Source organism: Lasiosphaeria miniovina (genome assembly GCF_030549165.1).
Source record: "Lasiosphaeria miniovina strain SMH2392-1A chromosome Unknown B0T26scaffold_3, whole genome shotgun sequence".
NCBI classification, from domain to species: Eukaryota; Fungi; Ascomycota; class Sordariomycetes; order Sordariales; family Lasiosphaeriaceae; genus Lasiosphaeria; species Lasiosphaeria miniovina.
This window is the reverse complement of record NW_026848222.1, coordinates 29,504-53,446: the sequence shown is the minus strand read 5'-3', so window position 1 is coordinate 53,446 and position 23,943 is coordinate 29,504. Positions and strand designations below refer to the sequence as shown.

Sequence of the window (23,943 nt, the reverse complement as noted above, 5' to 3'; positions counted from 1 at the left end):
ATGATTGTCATGTTGTATATCCTCACCGAGGCCGATCTCCAGCCCTGTTAAATGCCAAGCCGAGGAACAAAAGCTCCCCGCGACGGAGCTCACTGTAGGGTAGCATCAAGACTCGTCTGTAGAAGACCCACCTGATAAACCATGGCTGCCCTGTCGGTGACTCTTTATGTGCTTCGATGATGCCCCGCCCTCCCCGCACCCTTTCAAGGGATATCTATTCGATAGATCCCAAGTTGACGGCGCCAGAAACCATGAAGCAGTCTCGGTGATTGTTTGTTTGGCTATGTCTCGGCAGGGGTTGAGTAACTCGCCATGTCATACTACGGCCCTCAGCAGCAGGGAAAGGAAGAAAGCACATTTCCGGTTGCGCAGGTGACATTCCTCAACCTCGACGATAAAACTGAGGTTCTAGAAGACGACGATGACACGGCCGAGCACGATGATAAGAATACGCCGCCCGTTCAGCGGGACCTGCCAAACTACAAGCCGCTGCCACTGCGATGGCCATTCCTCATCGGCGTGGCTGTCGCCATGATAGCACTCATCGCTCTGGTAGTATCGGCCTGCCATCTCTTACCACCCGAGGTCGACCGTGCTCTGGTTCCTGGGTCCGGGTCGGATTCAGGGGGGAACAGCCCGGCGAGTACCGGCGGCGATACATCTCCGTTCATTGCGAGAAGGCAGGAGGCCGAGACTGTTGCCCCGAAAGGCGCGCCCTCCGTCACGAGCGCTGCCACTTCTTTCCTCTCCGGCGCGACACCAAAGGGCCAGCCAAAGGCTACCATTAGCAGCATCTCTTCAATCGACGAACAGGAAGGGGAGCCTGCTTCAACGGTTGAAGGTGATTTCGCGCCTGACCTAAGCAGTGTGGCAAGCACAACACCTAAAGGGAAGCCCGACCCTGGTAAAGATGGAGGCTTCGCGCCGTACCAGAGCAGTTCGGTCAGCGAAGTGCCAAAAGGCAAGCCTGATCTTGACAAGGGCGGAGGCTTTGCGCCGTATCCAAGCAGTTCGACCGGCGAAGCACCCAAAGGGACGCCCGACCCCGGCAAAGACGGAGGCTTTGCGCCATATCCGAGCAGTTCGGTCAGCGAAGCGCCAAAGGGCAAGCCGGATCCCGGTAAGGGCGGAGGTTTTGCGCCCTACCCAAGCAGCTCCGCAGCCAGCGAACCGACGGCATCAAAATCGATACCTAGTGGCTACGAGTCGACAGAGTGGGAGATTATGAAGCCCGTGCCAAGCAGCACCGTACCGGCGTCGAGCTCTATTGCGTCGTATCCGGGCACGACGGCGGAGCCAGTTCCCTTCCTACCGCCCGGCGTAATAGGAGGCTCGGAAGCATGGTCTGACCCCGACCCCAAGACAAAACTTACCGGCGATGACAAGACAAAATCGTCAAAGACAGCGGGGTTCGTCACCGACACGTCCAAGTACGGTGAGCCCGGCGAGGTGACGGTCACGAAATCGATTCCCCCCAACTACACGCCATCTCCCAAGCACCCGGCCAACCCTGGGCCCATCAGCCTTCCAAGCTCGGCCGACAAGTTGATCGTGACTGCCACGGTGCCGACCACGCGCAGCGCCGTCGTTACGACCGTGGCCCGATTGACCACAGTCAAAGACGTGGTGGCGACGGTGACGGGGACGACAACGCTCAAGAACATCGTAGTGACAGTGACGGGCGTAAAGACACTGAGCAACGTTATAAGCACCGTCACGGCTCTGACGACGCGCAACGGGGTCGTCAGCACGTTTATGGACACCACCACGGGCCCCAACGGCACACCGAGCACCTTCATAGCGACGACCACGCTGAACGGGGTGGTAGAGACGATGACGGCCGAGACAACGCTGCGCGAGGTGGTGAGCACCTTCACCACCCTGTCCACTGTCAGCGGGGCTGTCCGCACTTTCACGACGCTGTCGACCGTGAAGAGCCGCGTGAGCTCGTTCACCAGCATCAAAACACTGGCCGCGGTGGCGGTGACCGGCTATGAAGTGGTTGCGACGATCGACGGCGGCGGCGGAATCGTGGCGTACGAGACGGCGCCAGCAGTTGTGACGCTGACTGGTGCTAACGGCATGCCCACAGCAACCGTCACGAGGCCGCCATTTTCGACGCCAACCGTGGTCACGCTATTCGGCGCAGACGGCGCCCCGACAGCAACAATAACGACCAGCGCTCTGGCCACGCCCATCGTCACAACCCTCCGGAACTCGGCCGGCGTGCCTACCGCCACAGTCACCGAATACCCGGTGGTAGTACGCCCCAGCGGAAAGCCAGAGCCAGAACCGGGGACGGGAACGCAGCCGCCGGCGGAATCGCAGATCGTCGTCGAGGTCTACTCGCTCTCGCGGCTCGAGTATTTCATCGGCTTCTTCCTGCCGCCCATCCTCAGCGTCATGCTGACGATCCCGGTGCGCATGATCGACCTGGCCGCCAAGCAGTACCAGCCTTGGCATGCGCTCGCGTACGGTGCCAGACGGGGAGGCGCGGCGGCTAGCGAGTCGCTGTGCCTGCGGACGGGCGGGATCCATGGCGTCTCGTCGAGCATGCGGTCGCTGGCCGAAGGCAGCCAGGCGCCGCTCGTGTTCCTGACGACGCTGCTAACAATATGCTCGGTGGCCATCGTGACGCTGTCGCCCGAAGCCATCGCGCTCAAGCTGCATGGGAGCTGCTCGGCAACGGATTTCCGCGGCTGCGCCATGACGCTCGGCGTGTTCCTGGCACCCGCACGCGCGGTGGTAGTGCTGCTGGCCTTCATGACGCTGCTCATCGTGCTCATTTTGCTTGTGCTGCTGCGTCGCTGGCGTTCTGGAGTGGCCGCAAACCCCTGGACCATTGCCGGAGTGGCTGCTCTGGCGACTAACCCTGATGTCAGGGCGCTCTTTGCGTCACTGCCAACGGGCCGCCGCGGGAGGGTCAAACACAGCGAGCTCGTCAAGGCCCTTACCGGGCACATGTTCGTGCTTGGTCATTTTGTCAACGACCATGGCGTCTCAGAGTATGGGGTCATGATCCGCGAGGAAGACGACTCGCAGGAATCGGACGGCAGCGGGCCGGGCATCGTAGGGGTACGGCGGCAGCAGACTGATGCCGCGGAGGAGACGAGGCATAAGACGGAGCACCACCTGCCGTTCTTGATGCTCTCGTACAAAGGGAGAGCCGCATTCCTCGTGCTGCTGACGGGCCTGATGGTGGTGATTCTGTACTACAACAACACGTGGGACGATACTCCGTTTGAGCAGTTCATGGATACGTCGAGCTTTGGGGTGCGTGCGCTGTTCACGCTCGTCGGCATCTGCATCACGTTTTTCTGGAGTTCGTTCTTTACCAGTGAGTTTTATTGAACCGCCAAAACAGAGAGACTTGAGCAGAGGCCTGAGACTGACACAAGTAACGGGTAGGCATGGCCGTGTTGAGCCCATATCAGCTCCTTTCGCAGGGGCCGCAGCCAGCAGGGCGTTCGGTGGTGCTGTCGCCGCCGCTTAACGCCTTCTCGGGCATCTTGAGCGCGGCGCGGCGGCGGCACAGGTACCTGGTGACGGTGGCATTCACGGCGATCCTGTCCGAGTTCCTGCCGTTGCTGCTCAGCAACGTGCCGTTCCGGGTAACGCAGACGTGGATGACGCACATGGTGTGTACATGGCTCGCCATGGCCATCCTCACCGTTATGTGGCTCGTCGTCGCCGGCGGCTTCCTCGTGAAGTGGCCGCACCTCCCCGTAGATCCCAGCACCATTGCCGGCGCCATGTTCTATGTCCACGACTCGTCCATCATCTGTACCCTCGAGGGGCTCGGCGCGCTGGGTAAGAAAGAGCGGGACCGCAGGGTGGTAGACATGCGTCTCAAGTACGAGTTTGGCGACATGGCGGGCCTGGGAGGGCGGAAGAGGATCGGCGTCGACGGCTCGCGGGACGATAGGGATACATGATAGATGGTAGCGGAAATGAAATACTGAAGTCTCAAAGTATCTGGAGTATTCCTATCGCGTGAGGTGTTTAGGTACCTACCTTACTTGTTGCCGAATGGCAAATGGTCAATTGAGTTGTTTGGTGGCGTGACGAATGATCATTGTTGAGCTTAAATCCCAACAGGAGGTGACGGAATAGACAGAGTGGAAGTTTGAGGAAGTCTCGCTGAGATGCTGCGCAGTGGCTTACTCCTAGCTACCTAGGTTGGGGAAGGAGGCTCCCCGCACCATGATCATGTCACACCTTCCTTACGAACCCACTATAGACCCAGGGTAAAAGTCCCGAGGCTTAGGTTCAGGTGCCGTAATCTAGTGTACTGTACCCGCTAGCGGTGCCACCTAGGGTGCCTAGCTTACCTACTCCATACAGTCGGGTACTACCCCACTACCTAGGTACCTGCTCCGTACAACGACCCTCAACACCGAAGCTACCTTGGCACCCCGACTTGTTCCAACGAACACAATCGCAGCCGTGCGCTCCCGCTGTCGCCACCAACCGCCTCTCGATTATTTGCCATTCCCGCAGAATTACCTGATCGGCCGCCGCCATGGCCAGCAAGGGCGACGGGAGCGCCGCAAGCTGGGCCGCGGCGGAAAAACGGTCGGCCGCCAGAAATGCCACCCCTCCCCCACGCCATTATCCGCTCGACATCCCCGGCACCCGTTTCGATCGCTACCACCACCGCCTGACGGCACGCGACATCTTGGTCCACCGTATCATGGCCGAATATATGTCCAACCACACGAGTGCCAGCCCCCCGCGGCTATCCGCCGACGTGTACGATAGCTGGATCAAGTTCCCGCCGACCTTCGGCCAGATCAAGGCTGAAGATTCCCAGCTTGGGCTCGACCTCGCGCTTCTTCAGAAGCTGCTTTCCACAACGTACTCGGAAGTCGGTCGGTCCTACCGAGAGCCTCTCGTCGTCATGATTCCCACAGACGGCCATACCTGGCGCTGCAACTGCAGGCAGGTCAGGGTGATCGTCGAAGGGCCCGCGAACAAGCCGCCCACCGTTGGCGACCAGGTGCTGGACCTGGTGATGCGCCATTACCTCGAGACCGACGACTTAGCCCTCAAGTTCTGGCTTGCACTCCTCCGACCCCCTCAAGAAAGTCTTTGGAGCCCGGTGGATGGCAAGGCTTCCCAGGAGGGTTTGACGCAATGGGCTGCACAAGACACGCAACACATGCAACGCCTACGGCCCCAACTAGCAGTGCGAGACCAGCTGCCACTCTACGACGGGGGAGTCTATACTCCCAAGATACGCCGAGAACTTGACTACTACGCTGTGGGCTGTCATGGCGCCCGGCGAGGTTTAGGCGTCGCCGGCTTCCTCGGCGTTTTCGGCCTCATGCGCCGGGCAGTCTTGGCAACGGAAAGCGCCATCTTGAATATGCCGGTAACGTTGGGAAACCATCGCAGCAGTCACTTCATCATGCAGCCCGTGTGGGAAACCCGGAGAGGCTTTCCTCACCCTGCTTTGGAATCTGCTAAGCTCCTTGTCTCTAATGCTGCTGGAAGCCAGGTGCCCTGTATAAGCCCTATTTATGTCCGTGACGGTTACTGGGGTTTGTGGCCTGGCCTGGCACCGCTGTTGGAGGAGCGATATGGCCGCTCTCACAGGCGATGCGGCAGCGAGCCACCCCCTGGAAGCTTCGTCACGATGAAACTCCCTTTCGTGGATGGTCCTAGAAAACGTATCAAACTCGAGATCTTGTGCCCGCGTCTGTCTCTCGCAGAGCTCGACAGGAGATCTAGGAGGCGCAGCCTCAGCCGGTCCCGCATCAGGGACATGTTTGACATTTATGGCGGCGGCGACGAGCCGGGTGCAGCACAGAGTCGCAACCTCAATGCAAAAGCAGCCCAAGAACCCCCTCCGAACTCTTCTGGAATGCCGAAATTGCCAGCCAGTAAGAGCGATGCGGGATCCTTGCCACCTCCGCGATGCGGAAACTGCGCCAAGATGAGCCATGGAACACTTGAGTGCCACTCGCCGTGTGGCCATTGCGGCGCGCCGAACCCAAAGGCCAGGCCTGACATTCAAAAGTACGCGGATGTCCCATGGCTCGAATCTTACGACCACCCTATTCACAACCAGCAGCCCCATGTGGCGTCGGATTGCCCCGTCGCTCGGCAGAACCGATGCAAATGCGTGCCCTTCCCGACCTTCCACGTCGCCGCCCGGTGCGGCATTGCCTGCAGCCGGAGCTGTGGCAACGGCGCTCCACGAGGCAGTTTCCAGCACCCCAACGCCATGCTCTGTAAATCCCGATGTTGCATGTGCGGGCTGCGTGGTCACAGCGGCCGCGAATGCCGGCTGAAAAAGTGTCGCTGCGGCGACGCCCACCTAGGCCAGGATTGCACGTGGAACCCCGTCTGTCGCGTCCCCGACTGTGACCGCTATCTGTGCGGCATGCACTGCCGCGAGTGCGGCAGCATGGAGAAGCCCTTCCTGCGCTGGCGCTGCGGCCGCTGTCTCGGCTTTGACGGTCCGCTTCAGTGGGGCGACCGGAAAGATTCTCGGAGGCGAGGTAAAGTGGGCTTACCGGGTGGTGACGAAAGAGCGGAGGCTCCGGCTTCTGCGCCGCAAAACCAGACAGAACTAGCTGCGTCGGAAGCGACGACTCCACCATCCAGCCTATTTGGCGGCCCCCGGCAACCTTATAAGAAGGACGGGTCTCTGGATGCTACGAGCAATGAAAAATGATGAGCGGGGGAAAAGCATAAAACATGAACTCGGCAGGGCAACCCAGCATGCTATGCTATGCAGTGCTAATACAAAGTGCTGCCTCTGTATCTTGCTCAGGGGACAGCACAGGGGAGTAAATTGTCTTTTATATGTTTCGGCGGGATTTGGACCGTTTGCTTATTTCGTCTGTTTCTAGCGACTGCGTTTCTATTTCTTTTTACAAAGACCAGCAAAGTTTAGACTGTCTCTTGGCGGAGGGAGTTCACTATCACAAATAAGCAAAACTCACGGTACCACATAGAGCTCCTGCTCTATACATGACTCGCCAAGGAAACCCAAACCCAATCCGAGCCCGGGCTGATGCTTTAATTCTACCGCAGAGCACGTTCCATCTCCACCATTGACCATCAGGAGCCATCGCCATCTCCACCTCGGGGGCCGCCTCCTCGCAAGCATACCCACTACTAGAGGCCGAATATGCCTCGCCGTCTCCATCAAACAATCCAAGTAGGGCGTGTGGCTCAGTTGGTAGAGCGTTCGCTTAGCATTTCCCACGAGCCATCCTCTTCACGAGGTTGTGTCTGGGCAAATTCTATCTTTCTGCGAAAGGTCCTGGGTTCGATTCCCAGCTTGTCCAACCTAGCGATGTCGAGTTCTCCAGAGAGCGGAAGAATTCGTCATTCTTTTTTGGTTTTTTTTTAATACTGGTTATTTTTGGCATTGCCTTAAAAAACATAGCATATTTCATCTGGTCTTCAAAACTGCTTATTTGCAAATTAAAGGGGCATCCTCTCCATCACATTCAGTCTGTCACGGGACGGCGGTCACGGTGAACCTGAGGAATTTTCTCGATACGTAACTCGACTCGAACACTGTTTGATGGCCATTTGGCACATCCGAGTATTTGATGCATTCTCTATCCTTTTTCCTCTTTAAAACAACTACAAGTTCACTCCCCCCCAGCACCTATCAGCCGAACCCTGCCGTCACACCCTCGTTCCAGATAATGAGCTTCCCCATTTCACCCGAGCCGTCAATTGCAACAACAAGACGGAATAGCTTTCTCTGACGCAGTATATATTTGTTCCCGTGGTCGAATCGTTTCGTTACAAAACAAGATGTAAAACTGAAAACAAAGACACGCTCCCTGACCGTCTCTTCCGTCGTCAAACGTTCCTGCCCATCGTTTTTGTACAATATAAAAGTAAATACATGAGAAGAAGAGAAAAACGACACCCTTCTTCTGCCTTTGTCCTGTGTCCTTCCAAGAGCACCAAGACGAACTGTCCCCATCCTGGCGAGAAAACACCACATTCGGAGCAAACAGCCGATCGATATATCAGTCTCTAGCTCGGGAGCGAGAGGAGTTGGTAGCTATGATTACATATATAAAGGCCCCGATACCTGCAGGCAACAAGGAACGTCGTCGTCGTCAGATAGAAAATATAAGAGGAAATAGCATCGCTTCTGGCAAGCGTTCATGAAAAACCAACGCGGGGAGTGGGCGGAAGGGTGTAACATACCACCCCGAAATTACGAAGTGAAGAGAAGTAGAAAGTAATACTCGTCAGTACTCGTCAGTTCACGCCGGTTCCGGGAGAAGCGGGTGGCTGGCTACAAAGGAGCACGTTAGCACTCAAAACCCCAGAACAGCAAAAGCAATTCCATGGCTGAGGGAGGGGGGAAAGGGGGTATTGTGGGGGACCAGGGCGATGCGATATATGTACGGCCGACACGCTTCTGCCAGCAGCTGCCAGGGGGGGTTAGTCGGCGGTCAGTCATCGTCATCGTCATCCTCCCAGCCCACTCGACCATCCGCGCCGCCGCCGCCGTCGTCATCGCCGAGGACCTCTACCGTCGTCCCGAGCGCTTCCTTTCCTTGTCTGATCATGTTGAGTAATCGGGCGTTGAAGGCGTCGACGCGTGCATCCGTCTCCCGCTCAACCGCCAGCTTCTTTTGTGCCAGGTGCTTCGCTTCGGCGTCGAGTCGCGGACTCGCCTCGATGTCCTGGGGATCGAGCTTGTCCACGGGCGCTCTGCTGCGGCGCCCCGTAGACGCGGCCGACGCGCTGCTCTGACTACGGTGGTGGCCTCGCGCTAATGATTTCGTGGGCGACGGTGGAACTGGGGAATTTACTCGGCTCTGGCGGCTCGAAGGGCGCGATGCGCTGGATGCGGGAAATGCAAACGAGTAGCTCGTCTTGAGTGTCAGTCCGCCCGGCGCGGCCGGCACGGGTATCCGGCTGGGTGACGACCGAGAGACGGGGGACCTTGGCTGTGCGTAACTTGCGGGCGCGCGAGCTGTGAGACTAGGCGATCCCGCGTGCGATATCCGGAGCGATGTGCGGCTGTTCCGAGGGAGCGTGCCTATCGTGCCGCCGGACCCGCTGCTGATCCTCGAAGTAGGTACGCTGATGCGCCGGCTGGTGCTAGCTGCCGTCTGCATGTAGTACCCCGACCCCGAGCTCCGGTGATTGTGTGATGCGGCGGGTCTCAGTGGTGCTTTGGAGACCTCGGCGCCAAATGCGCGCGCTTTCTGGTCGCGTGGCTCGTCGACCATGACCCAGTTTTTCCGCAGCTCGTCGTTCGCGCTAACCTGTCTGCGCTTGACAGCGGGCCTGGGCGCCGACTCGAGTGTTGTGGCCTTTTCGTGGTGTTCGGGAGAATACGATGCCATACTCGGCTGGGGAAACTGTCCGGGTATGCTTTCTTGGTAATGGTCCGTGAGAGTCGGATCGGTCTGGGGCGTCGACATGCTGTTCCCGTCCCCCCAAGGCTTGCCGGTCTGCGAAGCCACTGTCGAGCCGCTGAATTCGTATCCCTCGCCCCCTCCGGCGTGAAATCCCCGAAACGCTCCGGTCTTGCAAAACTCCCACACTTTGCCCATCACATCCCCTATGGTATGGAAGGCGAGGGCGCTCCATCCTGGCGAGCTGGACGTCTCGGGTTCCTCGGGATTGAAGTGCCTGCCGGCGAGTCGAATGGAGGGCGATTCGATCTCGTCGCGATCTCGGTTCGGGCCCAAGGCTCTCCTGTAGTCAATGTCCGAGTACACACTGTCTTCCAACAGGCCATTCTCGGCTCCATTTGGAGCTCCCAGGGGAGTAGCATTCAGCTGGCCTGCCAGAGTATATCTGACCTGTCGACCAGCAGACACCGACTTCTCCTCCTCCTTTCCGTCATTGGAGCCATCCATGTTCATGTTCCACTCCACCGGGGTGGACTCCCGCGTAGTCACACGCTTCCGTTTCACCGTATTGTTACCGGGCGTCGTTGACATTGAAACGTCGGAATAGAGGCTACCGGTGGACTTAGCTAGGTTGTAGCTAGAGGCTGAAGGCGATATGGGCGGTAGGAAAATGCCAGCGCTTAGTGCAGGATGCGGTCTGGCCGTTGTATCGAAGTGGTATGCGCCGGGCACGTGAAACTCTGTTGCGAAGGACATGGTGGGCAAAAGGGGGAGGGAAGGACCCGGCTCGAGGACGCCGTCGCTGGTGGTTTTGACCTTAGCCCGGTTTTGGGCTCCGACCGACGTGTCAATCCCGGAGCAGCCCAGCGCAAGGGCACACCCGAGTCGGGCAAGACGTAGAAGTTGCGTTGTCGGTTGGGTAAAGCGTTGGGGCTTGCGCCGAGGTGTGCTGGTGGTGTGTTGTGTTGTCCGGTGTTGTCCGCGGTGTGGGTCTTGGGTTGACTTTCTTCTTTGCAGCAGCCCACGCCTCTCTGCATCAACATGACCGAAACACTCTTCGGTAGCGCATCTCCCGTCTTGCTTCCAATCAGGCTGGGATTCAATGCTTTCGCAGCTCTGATTGCAGAGGTGGTGACGGGTCACGATGCTGAATGCGTTGGCGCGTGAATCGTCCTGAGCAGCCACAGGGTTGCGACGGTGAAGTGGGGAGCTCCAGGCATTAGGCAGCTAAACGAGCCAAGCTTCCCCGTTAGCAAGCTTCAGGGAAGCGGTGAGGGGCAAGGTGGTCAGTGCCTTTGATGCTTCAACCCAAAAAGTGCGGGCAGCTGTCGCCTTCAACTCAAGGGTCGTTTCAGCCAATTGAGTCGCTGTAAACTCGTCGTGACGTAGCGCAGCTTATGCGAGCCACGACGCTTTTCTTCACGTGGTGCGCCCCGGGGAATGGATCTCGGCTACTCAGTAGTTTCGCAAGATCTAGTCGCGGTGGAAGTTTTAGCGGAGAACTTGGGAGGCGCTTGATTTTTGTCATCAAATCACCACCCACGAGCCAGATAGGTTGCCTCTTCTTCCAAAATTACAAGAAGCCAGAGCAATCTAGTCAATGAGATTCGACTCCGCGCGTACGGTTGCCCAGCCAGTTAGCGGCAGATGCTGGTAGGGGGGTGCAACAAATACAACATGCAGCAGGACTGCGGCGGCTGAAGTTGGCGGGGTTCTTCTCGACAAGCCAAAACCAGGTCACCGCGGCCTAAAAGCAAACGGCAAACTGGAGGTACATACAAGAAAACATTGTGTTTTGCATCATCTGTTGTGCCTGCACGCCGTAATATATCCCATTCTTAGCCCCCGGTGGGTATTTAGGATAGTTGCCCATCAATCTGTCTAGAACACCGTGCGGTGCGAATCACCAAATGTTGAAAGCGCCAGTCCCAAAGTCCAAAGCCGTCGGATCGTCGTCGCGTCGTAAAAGGATGGAACTCATCCCCAGAGACGCCGGCCGTACCCGCCTATGCACAATTACTTAGAGTAGTATTCGTCTTGCATCTTTCTGTGGTCGGGGGCGACACCGCCCGCGACGCCCTCATCGCCCTTGATGTGCGCATGTCCGTCCCAGAAGGCCTCGCGCTCCTTGAGCAGCTCCGCGGCCCAGATCTTGATGTCATCTAGGACGATCTTGGTCCCGACATACGTGAACTCGCCGAGGTCCAGCTTCCCCTCGCCGCGCTTCTCGTACTCGACCATCTGTAGGAGGAGTTCTATCTTGTCAATGTCATGGACAAAGTGGCTCTCCGGCGTCTCGGAATCCTCGTATTCCTGCCAGATGGCGCGGATGTCTTGGCCAGCGCTGCCGCCGTCGACCTTGCCCAGTAGTCCTCCCGTGATGTAGTCCATGGTCGTGGCCTCGCGCCGGCTCTTTTCGGGCTTCGACACGCCGTCGACCGGCGTGATGTCGCCGACAACCGACTCTGCCATGTCATGGATCAGGCACATTCTCATGCACTTCGCCATGTCCAGCTTCGCGGCGAGAGCCGGCGGGGCGAGCATAGTCATGAGGGACATGCGGTACATGTGATCGGCGATCGACTCTCCGCTGTGCGCGGGTGAAGTTAGTGAAAGTTCTTTACCACACAGAGACGGGAAGTAGCTGCTTACTTCCGAATACCAAATCGCCGCCATCCCTCGCGCTTCATCGTCTTGAGGCGTTCCAGAAGGTGGAAGTACGGCAATGGTGAGGCCGAACCTTCGGCGGGCCGCGCTGCTGGATCCGCGCCTAGGGCTTTGTCCACTGTCCAAGGGCCGATGATAGAGCTGTTCGGGTTCGGCACGCTCGCAACATCTTTGGGAGGCGGGCGGTCAGCAGAGGAAGGTGCAGTTAGGTTTCGTACAGCCTACCAGGGACCGACTTAATGCTCTCGGCAGCGCCATTAGCCTTTGCATTGCCCTCGGACGCGTTCGGTGACATGTTGGGTATTCTCGACCTTGCGAATTGGCGCAATGGACGCAGTCGCAGAGGCGGTAGGTGTTGGCTCCGTGCCTGGGCTAATCGAGAAGAGGAGGGCGGTGTCGGCTGGATTTGGCGCAAGATGACAAGAATTACAGACAGGCTTGGGTATCTTGGGCCTGGTCGACACCTTTTTGTAACTGGGAGAAGAAAGAAGGAATTGGGGAAGACTAAAACAGGGATCCAAGGAACTGGACTGCGCTTACCGCCAGGTTCACCCCACATTCTACACCGCATCCGGGTCCTTCCAGAAAGAATGCAAACAGGGGTCCCCTACCAACGGTGCACTCTCGTGCCACTAATAACAGCCCCTGCAGTGGCTGCCTGGGATTCTTACCCCAGCCTTTGAACCCGCTGGCCATGCCTTGTCTTGGAGCCTTGGGCCTATTCCCGACTGCATGTTTACCCAACGTATACAATGCATACACATCAGGTGCATGCAGGTACCGGTTTTTAGTCGGCAATATCCAGACATTTGAGACATCTGTGCTGTGTCGAAAGAAAGAACTTGCGGCCCGTTGTTTGCGCCTGGAGATGCACGGCGGATCCCCCGCTCTCAGGCGCCTTACCAGGCTTATAGGTAGGCCAGCAGCACGTGGGCGTTGTGTAACGATCAAAACATGCACTAATAAAGGTCGCGGAAAAGGCCCCCAAGCAAAGAAAACGACAAAATGGTATCATGGCAAAGCAAAAGAGACACCCACCGTGTTTCCAACCCGACTAAATGGTCCGTACCAACAGAGTTGGGGTGGGCGGCAGTTTGAGGGCTGGTGAAGACAGGTAGGTCAGCTTGGGACGGATCCATGCAGCTGAAGTGATCTTGTACCTTACCATACCTACCTACCGAATTCTAATTTCTCAGATCCCCATAATACTCCCATCGCCACAATCCAGCAGGCCAAGTCACAAAAAGCGCTGCTGCTCATCTCATTGGGGTTTCGCCTAGTCAAACAGATTATGATAAGTCAGGTGGGGGACTTTTGGAACACCCCTGCCTATGGAACAGCCCCTGAATCGGACCCCGCACAACACCACAAACTTCAATTGCCAACAACTTTGTCAATTAATTAGCTACAATGATGAAGTCTTCAGTATCGGATTCTCCTGATTCTTCTCTTTCAGAATAACCAAGGTCCTCTCTGCCAGCCTCTCTCTGTGAGGCACGAACCTCCTCAATTCCAGCGAACTGCGTATTAGGGTCGACTTGGACCTTCCTTCTCTTTCCGCCTCTTGTGCGTTCTAGGCTTTTTTCTGCAGCCTCCAATTGATGCGCCGTATTGGCTAGTTGGAAAACCACGTAATCGAAGGCTTTTGCGGCCTTGCGTATGAAAAGTCGGTCGTTGGCAGTCCGTTTCTGGCCGGCTAGAAAAACCTGCCCCTGAATACGGAAATCCTTCGGCTTTTTAGGGGTAAACCATATAGGCCGGCCCTCCGAATTCTTATTTAGAATGGGGTTATGGACCTCTTGAAGGTCTATAGAAACCGTAGAGGTCAGTTGACCAAAGTCGCCGTTAGAATTATTAATAACAAGGCCGTTGCTTAGGGGCTTCCTGAGGCTGACCGGCCAGAGGCCTGTAGCTTTCCAGCCGGCTTTGATATTAGATTCAGTCATTCCATAGACCCTGGCTTGCCGGTAGCATTCTAGGAAGGCCCTCTTTTCAGCAATAGTGCCTTCGTCGAAGCCGGAAACAACCTCGTTATGCTTGGCTCTGTACCGGGCTTTTAGAGGGCCGAAAACCGATAAATCCAGGGGCTGGAGAACGTGGGAGGTGTGGGCTGGTAGAAATAACAATTGTACGTTATTAGAAAAGGCTAGCCACATGAATTCTTCGGTGGTATGACTACCGTGGCCATCTAAAATAAGGAGGCGCTTCTCCGAGGGGGTAGCTGGCCGAGTCTCTGGAAGAAAGATATTGCGGAGCCATGCGACGGCAGTATCATCGTCAGATCAGCCGTTTTCAGTGGGTTTCCACTTCCAGCCCTTAAATGGCTGTAAATCGCGTGGATACCATTGTTGTTGAAGGCTTCCACCTTTGAAAATGACGACTGGGTTCAAATACCAGCCGTCAGCGGAAATACATTCGATAATCGAGGTCCAAATTCGGTCTCCTTTCTTCTTTTTCTGGAATTTCTTTCTTTCCTTAGATCCAACAACCAGGCCGTTATCTCCAATGCCAGAAGCAATGCCAGTTTCATCCATATTATACCTATGCTTGGCTGGAATAGCCTCCACGCCTGGAGGCTTCAAATAGTCAAACCAAGGCCGGATAACGGCCTCACAGGCTCGATCAGCACGGTTTGCATGGATTCTCCGAGGCCTAATTGTAGAAGTAGATGGATTTCTAGCCAAAAACCGGCTAGTCCAGCGTTTTCCGAGGGTCTCGTTATCTTCGAGCATTCTTCTAGCTAGTTTCCGAATTTGGGCGTGGTTTGGAGGGTGACCGAGCGACCCTTGGAATAGAATCCATTCGGTTAAGCGTTCTTCCATAGCCGGAGAAAGCTTTTGATTAAGAATTTGGGCCTTGGAGGCTGGCTCGGAACCACGAACCCGATTAAAGAGAGTAGTAGGGGGGATGCCGTGATTTTTTCAGCAGAGCTACGGAGTAAGCCGGTTTCTGCATACTCTGCCAGCGCATTCTGCAAATCCAACTGAGTATATCGCTTCATCTTTCATTTCTCAATTGAATGGAGAAAAGAAGATAAGTATTGAAGCAGAATTGGTCGAGTTGCAAGCGATTGAAATAGGTGAGTTGGGTGGCGAGCGGCAAGTCCTTGATGACAAACCTTGTTCCAAATCCAGGGGTGTTCCATAAGCAGACCACCTGACTTATCCTTCGGGCCAAGAGTATCACCATAGTGCCAAATCTTGGCCTCAACTCATGCAGAAGAATGGGATCTGTATGTTTGATTTCACGAATCTGGTTCTCGAAAATAAGAATGGCTTTTTTCCCATCCACTCCCTATTGATTCGAATCAGTCCGAGAAGTTGCTATAAACCGGCTACTTAAGCGCTAATACCTAGATACTGGATAAAATATCTCGGTACAAGACGAATAGCGGTTGATACTTCCCGAGTACAAAAAAATCCCACGCTTGTATCATATTCGCCAAGGATCTCCTTGGTAGACGGTATCTAGCAATCAATGGGCATAGCTCTATAGCTTTCGCCGGGCGCTTTATGTGCTGGCGCAGCCTCCACGCTGCTTGCGGGGTTTGCGGTCTTCGATAAAGCCGTATTCCTGTTCTACACTGACAGACTGCCCGTCGTCGGCGTGTCAGATGTGACGGAATGCTTGCTGGAAGGCTTTTGAGAGTGCAGAGCGCGGGTATCGCTTTGTTGCCGGGACTGCTGCTTTTGTAGCCATACTTTCAAAGTGAAGGTTCGCGAGGATCTTAGGTGACAGAAGAAGTGGTAGCAGGATGAAATATAGATATAAAATGTAAGTGATGATGATTGTGTCTGGCTTCCCGCAACAGCAAGAGCGGACAGTCAAGGACTCAAGCCATCCAAAACACTTGGGATGAAGAACGGATGCAGCCCTGGCTGCGCCCCCTGCCCAGGTTGGCTCACCCCAAGGCTCGCAGCCGCGGAATTCTTAGGATGAGAACAGCCAAGGCCGGCGCACGTCAAACCGGCAGCCCGGACTTGAAACATTTGGCCGCTCCGGCCACAAACAAGGCCGGCGACCAGCCCATGCGCCCGCCCAGGCCCAACTCGAAACGAACCGGCCGCCATATGAGGCCGGGATCCCATTGGTGCGACGGGATGAGAGAATAAGATAAGGTATGAACATGGGATGGTGTGACACGGGAAACACACCCCTGTCAAGGCGCAGTAGTATGGCTCCCGAGAATTCGAACCACATGCCCCTGTGCTCACAACTACCCTGCCGTGCTCGCATTTACCATCACAGGGTATCCCACCCCCCCGGTGTTCTCTCTTTTGTGCAAATAATCAGACTCTTTCCTTTGGACAAACCTTCAACCTACATCCTTCTCTCAATGTAGCTCCCTAGATTTATCTTCTGTGTCATGGATGGAACCAGACCGATATAGTTGTTTCGGTTCAGTGGTGTGAGACTTCTGGGGAAATCGACTTGCAACCATACGCATAAGTTGATTGTTGTAAATAACTCAGAAGCTTGAGGGATGTGGCATATTATTTAACGATACTGTAGGTATCTATATTTCACGCATGACCAAGCTTGACATGCACAGCACAAATATGAGCCTTTCCACGCCTCTTGTGTGCCTACAAACAGAAACAGGCAAGTCAGAGGCAGCCCCAGTGCCAATATTTCAGGCGGCAGACCTGCGGTATCGGCGACCTGTGGCAAAATAACAGTTCCAGCATAATACGGAAGCCAAAGATCAATCTGTGTTACGGAGGGCGTGTAAGGGTCAGAGGGGAGGCGAAGAGACGGCCATCACTTCACTCACTTAGGCACAACCAGTACATAATATTAATAAAGAAGGGAGCGACCAAAGTACACCCCAACGAGAACTCTGGGTAAAGGGGCTCGTGTAAGCATAAAGGACCCTAAGAGAAGTCACATTTATTGAAGACCAGCTACAATATGCTATCCAACTTTTACCCTCCTTGATATCCCACGGGTTTGTCGAGGTGCCACCATGCTTGACGGCAACCAAAGACCAGCCTGCAACTCATCCCAGACTATCTACCTTGTGTCAAACCATTTCTTGCCCGGCAAAGGCACATATACAATAATTGTTTTACCGTCTGTAGATCCTACTGGTTCCCCAGCTCTACTGAATAGCATTTCTGGAAGCTTCTCATCATGGTCCTGGATCTCGGCTTGGTATTTTTCAATGGGAAAATATTTCGTAGAACGATTTCGCGGATCCGCGTCGGAAACACCGAGATGAAGGGTATTGGTAGGGTGCGGTTTAGTTGCAAAAAATGTCTTCCATGCATCGTTTTTCATCACGTCGGTATCGTTCTCGAGCGTGCGGAGAAGACCCTGAAACTCTGTGAGCAATGGTAACCATATAACTAGAGAAATTAATAGGGCAGATGAACAGCGATGGAGGTTCCGCGATCACTGACATCTAGAGTTCGGCATTGCTGTACATTGCTGAAAATTGACTCCATGTAGTTACTCTTGTCATTCGGTTGCCACCAAATATATAGATGCCTGGAGTGCAGTGTTGTCGACACCTTCGCCTTCTTTGCCGTATTGTCATCGCTCAAGTCAGATCTCTTTCCATTTTCGCCACTTTCGATTATGGGGGCCATCGGAAACTAATAGAGAGGATATGATCCGAAAAGAGTAGCGGTTGCAAGGGTGACGGGAATCCTTCGGCATGTGTCTCTGCTCGTGGTGGCGATATTACCTTTAAGCGAAGATGAATGAGAAATGATGTAGCGTGAACTAGAGTGCTATTTATTCATCAAAGAATCAAGACAGAAAGGAGTTGAAGATTGAGAATCGCAATGATGTGGTCATCTGGACAATTATCTGGGCCTGGCGTCGCAAACCAAGCCGAGGTCTGGCAGGTTCCGTCATCCGAGACCAAACCTGGCCGAAATCCTGCGGCACTGTCACCGTCGGCTAGATCCTATCCATGTTTCAGAATCCACGAAGAGCATGATTAGGTAGGTATCTAGGTCTACCGAAGGCTTGAAGATTAAAGTCTTCTCACACAGGCTGGAGCCTGGCGCACGCCAAACCGGCCTCGAAACGTCTGAACATGAATTTTTTTGTCACACACCGGGCTGCCAGAAATGAACCCGACCATAATTCAGCATTTCCTCCATGCCCGGCTGGAATAACCTGTTCCGCGGTTGGGACGAGACGAAACAGCGACCCGGCCTCTTCGCCTCTGCCAAGACGCAAGCAACTATAAATACCTATACGTGAAGTTATGAACGTATCCGTATAATAAAAGCGGGCCTGTTGGTATAATTGTACGGAGGTACGGAGTACTTGTGTTGGCCTTTTCTTGGCCTTCTTGTGCAAGATTGGCTCGTGCGAACAAAGTACCGAACAGACCATCTTGCGGCTTGTCCCGGCTAGGTACCTAGGTACCGAGCTATTTTTCGACAATTACCTAACCGATGAAAAAGGCTTCGAGAGCTAGTTAGTGGGCGACCCTTCAATTGTGCAAGTTTCGGCTAGCAAGCGGCTTTAAATTTAGTACAGTAGTCGATCAGGGCGTTAAAAGAAACACTCCACAAACTGGAACTAATATTTCACGCGCAGCTAGTAAGAGAGCTAACACTGCAAGGGTTGCTCTCATCAAGCATCGTCAGGAACTAATTCCATCGATTGCAAAAACGCAACCTAGTGCATTAACGGGTGTAGTACAGTGGTTGTATTTCCTGTCTTCACTCCTCCATGTATATTTTAGGCCATTTGCAGTTGGGGACCCGACACTAGGGTGCGAAATATACTTTGTAACCTACCTATACGCGGACCCAAACTAGTCGTCTATTACTTGGTGGAATCTATTATGACTTTATCACATTAATACAGCTCGGAAGGAAAGTCCCACCACCAGCAAATAACATCAACTAGCAAGTTATTAAGTCGATTTAGGGGGCTTTCCACAATAGTAATTACACCTAGAATATATAGCCGCGAGATTAGACTTCTGGATTTTCAGCCAGCTTGGGTATCAATTGTTTTTTTGTAGTCAATGTCGTTATCAGGATTTTAGTAGACAAGGGGATCGAGAGTTGTAGAGGCAACGAAAGTTAGGTGGCATTGCTATTGTAACACTAATCTCTGGCCGGCAGCTAAGTCTCTCAGAGCCAGCTCCTCCCTTTATACGCACAACCTGTGAGCCTACGTGTCCCTGAGCCCTAGGCGGATATTCTTATCCTTTGAGCTGGCTTCCCTGGCCTTCAGCGGGTCTCAATACCTCTTACGTGCTCCTCACGTGCTATAGACCTGACCCAGCCCCAACCAGGAGGGCTTGCCAATGACGGGTCTCTGGGAGGAGGCTTTCGGCCTCACCAGCCTGGGGATAAAACAAGTTCTTTGCCGCTGGCCTGTTTTGGCCGTTCGATAAGCTTCATAGTTGACAGAAGGTATTTTCTTCAAACAAAAAACGGGCCAGACCCATTGCTTCGTTTGGTCCATTATGGGTGCTGTTAAAAGAGTCGATAATGGCCCTTCAACCTTTCCCCCTCCTCCTTCTCCAGACAAACAGACCTTAGGTTGTTCACTCATCACTCTGTTGCCATTTCAACTCCGATTCAAGACGCAAGTCCATCTACCAGACTTCAGATATGCCGTCTAGAGCCAGAAACCCTGGAACTCCCTCCCCAGCAGCCGTCAAAAGTGGAAGCAAATGGCTCTTCCCCCGGGGGGGACGGCCCGAGGAATGTCCTAGACAGTGCTTTGGCCTGTTATCTCCACCCTGTTTCACGGTAAGCCTTCATGTGTTGGTATTGATCAGACTTAATTAGCGAAGGGCGAATCGATCAAGTGGGTCTCGGGGCTACTAGATGTCGTGGTTGAAGGACGAGAGTTTTCGTGTCGGCGCGCTGGCCGCATCTTTCACCAATGCTTAACGCTTTAGAACTGAACTTAGCAAGTGGGAGACAAAACGAAAGAAAACCCTCACCCCAGCCCTTGCATGGAAAGGACGCAAAATTGGTTCTAGCTATTTGAGATGACTGACAGGGTAGGTAGTTAGCTAGTACAAGTACCCTGAACTCAAAATCAGTCATCCCATGCTGTCCGCTGAAACGCCCACTAAATCCTTCCTTTCATTGCCTCTGGAATTATATGATTGGCTAATTCCTCCGAATAGACCACAGCCAACATTCCCGGTGCGGGCATATAAACGAAAGGCGATGCCCTCTCTTGATACCATATGTCTAATCTCACATCTAGTTCCTCCTCAGGCGAAGAATGTCGAGGTGCAGCGGGCGGCAAAGCCATCCGAAACGTGTCCCAAGGCGTAAGAGCATCGATAACGAGAGGTTATGTGGAGTGGTAGGAGGCGTAGCGGGAGATGCCAAGCGCCCTGAGGCAATGTCTTTTTATCCCACAAGTCCGACGGGCCTGCTATCGCCTCTTTCTTCGCACCCAGAACAGTTTTGTTTTGCACTAAACCTCCTAAACCCTGCTGCGAGTTCTTCTTGGAGTTGGGTGAGTCCCCAACAACATTTCCGGGTTTTGGAATGGCCAGCGGTGGGAGGGTGCTTAGTTTAGCCGATCTTGCCGCCATTTGGGGTCCGACAGGCGAGTTTCCGCCGTAGCCCGTGATAATACCGATACGAAGTGAAGTTTTGATTACTATTTTACGAGTAGGAAGGAGAGCAGAATTGGGACTCCAGAGCTGAGGGTATCAGGAGCGGCTTAGTCGGGAAGGGGGAATGTCGCTTTCTTTCGACAAGACTAGATTGGATAGGTGGTTTGGGGAGTAATCTTGCCTTGGTGAAGGGATACATATGGGCTTAAATTGCGATCTAACGAGTGTAACTTGCCATGATCGGGATCCCGAATAATGAGGTCAGGGACACGTGTGGCGTGTGCGTGAGATTGTTGACACACAAACTATCCGATTGTTGCCAAATCCTTCATCCTAAACACAACCGTAGAGCGCACGACCCTCAGCGAGGCGGCCAAAACAGGCCAGCAGCCAACGGCAAAGAAGTCGCGTTGCATCATCTGATTATGTTTACCCAGCACCGCCTCTGGGCGTGCCAAGCGATTTTGTTGGGCCGAGACCTTGGTCGACACCTAGGCCTCAAACAGACCACTAGACCGCTGGAAGACCGAGGCCTTGCCATGCCGGCCTACTAGAACAAGGGACCGTCGTCTATTCTTGTCCGCCCCTGATTGGCGGGAAGCAGTGAAATTCTAAAAATACGCCCTGTTTTGAAATACCTTCCATTTTAAAATACGCTATGCCTTGAAATACGCTACCTGGCAAGTCGGGAAGTAGAGCTGAACATGGCCCTCCGGGGGCGCATTCGGAGGATCAGCGAACACGAACTCGTTCTCCCTCCAAGTACTCGGCAGATAAGAGAGCAATGTAATAATTTCTCTTTGGGACCGAAGTAGTCGACGAAGCAGCAACCGGCGCATTTCTGAACGTGGCAGACTGGTTAGGATGGCGTCAAACTAATCTACAGCGTTTCGCTGACTGGGCTAGCAACACTACCTTAAGTTAGAATAAGCTGCATTCAGCCTTTCGCGAAATGTGAGAGAGTGCTGCTTAAGAAATAGAAGTTAATTAGGAGACAATCAAGCCTAGTGCTTTTATTCAAGTTCCTCTTATTTATTTCTATTTATGCGAAATGATATATTCTAAAATTATTACTTTATCTTCCGGAATGCTTTTGTCTTTGTGTTTGCTTCTGCCTATTTTCAAAGCTTCTATAAGATCCGCCTCCAAGCCTTCGAGCTTCACTTCACCGCTCTGATAGCATTTGTCGCGTAACTTTTCGTCACTCTCGCCCAAGTCACGGTATGAGTGCTGAGCCCGTACCCTGAACGGATTTCTAACCTCTGAACTCGGTTCTAGACTGGTATCACGCCACCCAGAGGTATTCTTGAGAGCTGACTGTCTAAGCACTCTGAGCAGCTTCTAATCACCATTATGTCAGCCATATAACCAAGGATTTTGAAAGACGACTCCAACGTTCCCGTTCTTATTCCTCTGTCCAAAACCAAACGTATCACAACATACCTCCAGAGTATAACATCCCCTTATAGAATAGTAGGTATAGAATGGGTGTTTCTCCTCCGAGTCGTCATGCCAAGTCAATTTAACATCCAAGCTTTCATTCTCCAACACACTTTTCTTATCTTTCTTGGTGGGCAGTTCGTTGGGAGTCCTAAGAGTGCTGAGGTTTTTGGGTATTATGCTGGCTGCGGTAGACGATTCGAGTGGAGAAATTTTGGCGGCTTTGGATGCCATAATTATTTGCAAGTATTAATGCTGCTGGGACAACCGAAGTTATATGAAGGTGTCTGGACTGAATGTAAACCTAATATGCAGTCAATTATTAGGTCATTAAGCGGATAACCGGCGTGCAGAAGCAGTACCAACTGCCCAAAAAGTTTTGAGGGAAGCGAAAGGGCTGGAAATGGCAAGGCACCAAGGCTGGCTACTTATTATTATTCCGCGGACCTGAGATGGCGGGCCGGCGGGTCGGATCCATGGGACGAGTTTTTGGTGCTCATCATGTTGGCCGCCGATCTGGTCGTCGGAGATCTATTTTTTTGCTGAGGTATATCACGCACTACCTAATTAGCAACGGCCAGGTGCGACCAACCGTCGTCTGGTTCCTTTCGGCCCCTGATTGGCGGGAAAGCAGTTACGAATGAGGCCAGCGCTGAGCGACCATGAATGAACGCCACCTGTCAATCGCTTACAATGTTTAGTATCTCCCACGTCTTGCATTTGCGCCTGCACGTGGCCATTTTGACCAGAAATAAGTTAAAAAAAAAGGATGAAAAAAAGGAAGGAAAAAAAAGGAAGGAAAAAAAAGGAAGGAAAAAAAGGAAGGAAAAAAAGGAAGGAAAAAAAAGGAAGGAAAAAAAAAGGAAGGAAAAAAAAAGCGTGAACAGAAAAGTGGGTCCAGAGACTTGGCGGCACCACTTCAAAACATCGACTAGGGTTAAGGCCTGCCCCTTTTCCTTTTCATCGCGTGAATTGCCCAACTATCTTGTCCAGTATCCTGTAAATAAATACCATCTCCTTCTAGTTCTTATTGCTAGCTAGATTTCGGTCCCTGTCGAGTTTGTCCCGAACCTTCTCTATGTTCCTATTATAGTCGATAACGCTCAGTCCCCTGGGTCTAGTTTGCAGCAAGGGGGGGAAAGGAGGCAGCTATGTATTATCCCTGTACTTACAGCAGTTCGTTACGCTGCTGAAGACCCTGTAGCACCTCGGCCACGAAACGACAAGCTAAGTCTGATATATCTAAAGAGCTATCGTCGTTGGATTGTTGCTTACGGTAATATCTCTTTTTGGCCATAGCCAACCTCCCTGAGCTCGTGTGGCACTGGACACCAAGCCGTAGCGTTGTCGAGGGAGGCGTTCCGGTCATCGTCTGAAACCCCAGAATGTTGTTTCAGCCTCCCAAAACTGGCAATGTTGGACGTTCAGGGCACATGTGCATTCCAGCTCTGGGATTTCCGCTGTGTGCAGGGTTTGAAGGAGAGCCGGGCCGCGTAACGATGACCTCTTGTGGTGTATTGGTATGCGTCAGGAATCTCCGTATCTACCAATTTTTTGGAATAATCAATTATTTCGTCTGGGAGAGTCACGCCAGCATTCAGTTATAAGTGCAACTTTACTCGTATTTTTGGGCAAATTTAGACCGTTACAAGAGAGAGAGGGCTTCACTACCTACTCTATAGTATACTCTATAGTACGGACTCTAGTAGTTCATGCCCCACTCGGAGAAAATTCTTCAAGGCAAGCCGTAGACAGTTAATTATTTCACGTCTGAGAATGTCCGCGGCGACAGCCACTCGGGGGATGGAAGGGGATTAGGTTCCCATCCCTGGGTTGATGAGTGTCTTGGACTCTTCGGCACTGGAATGCATACCGGCCTCTGACGACTCCACTGAATCATGGCACGACAGCTCGCAGGTTACC

The 23,943-nt window shown here is 53.6% G+C and overlaps 4 protein-coding genes and 1 non-coding gene across 5 annotated transcripts; 3 read left to right on the top strand and 2 right to left on the bottom strand.

Moving 5' to 3' along the window:
- Positions 1-1,224: 1,224 nt before the first annotated feature.
- On the top strand, positions 1,225-3,935 carry B0T26DRAFT_643506 (uncharacterized protein; the record flags this gene model as incomplete). Its single annotated transcript, XM_060437538.1, has 3 exons — positions 1,225-1,683; positions 1,936-3,337; positions 3,409-3,935. The coding sequence occupies 3 exons, from the start codon at positions 1,225-1,227 to the stop codon at positions 3,933-3,935; spliced, it is 2,388 nt and encodes a 795-aa protein (XP_060297496.1).
- Positions 3,936-5,938: 2,003 nt separating this feature from the next.
- Positions 5,939-6,682, top strand: B0T26DRAFT_641623 (uncharacterized protein; the record flags this gene model as incomplete). The annotated part of the gene is made up of 1 exon (XM_060437359.1): positions 5,939-6,682. The coding sequence occupies one exon, from the start codon at positions 5,939-5,941 to the stop codon at positions 6,680-6,682; it is 744 nt and encodes a 247-aa protein (XP_060297495.1).
- Positions 6,683-7,174: 492 nt separating this feature from the next.
- Positions 7,175-7,301, top strand: B0T26DRAFT_t107. Its single transcript has one exon. It is a non-coding gene; the product is annotated as a tRNA-Ala (tRNA).
- A 1,137-nt stretch (positions 7,302-8,438) lies between these two features.
- B0T26DRAFT_642438 (uncharacterized protein) lies at positions 8,439-10,109 on the bottom strand (the record flags this gene model as incomplete). The annotated part of the gene is made up of 2 exons (XM_060437441.1): positions 8,439-8,742; positions 8,854-10,109. The coding sequence occupies 2 exons, from the start codon at positions 10,107-10,109 to the stop codon at positions 8,439-8,441; spliced, it is 1,560 nt and encodes a 519-aa protein (XP_060297494.1).
- A 1,260-nt stretch (positions 10,110-11,369) lies between these two features.
- Positions 11,370-12,315, bottom strand: B0T26DRAFT_739092 (metal dependent phosphohydrolases with conserved 'HD; the record flags this gene model as incomplete). Its single annotated transcript, XM_060443665.1, has 3 exons — positions 11,370-11,943; positions 12,006-12,189; positions 12,246-12,315. 3 exons carry the CDS (start codon positions 12,313-12,315, stop codon positions 11,370-11,372), a joined length of 828 nt encoding a protein of 275 aa, XP_060297493.1.
- Positions 12,316-23,943: the final 11,628 nt, after the last annotated feature.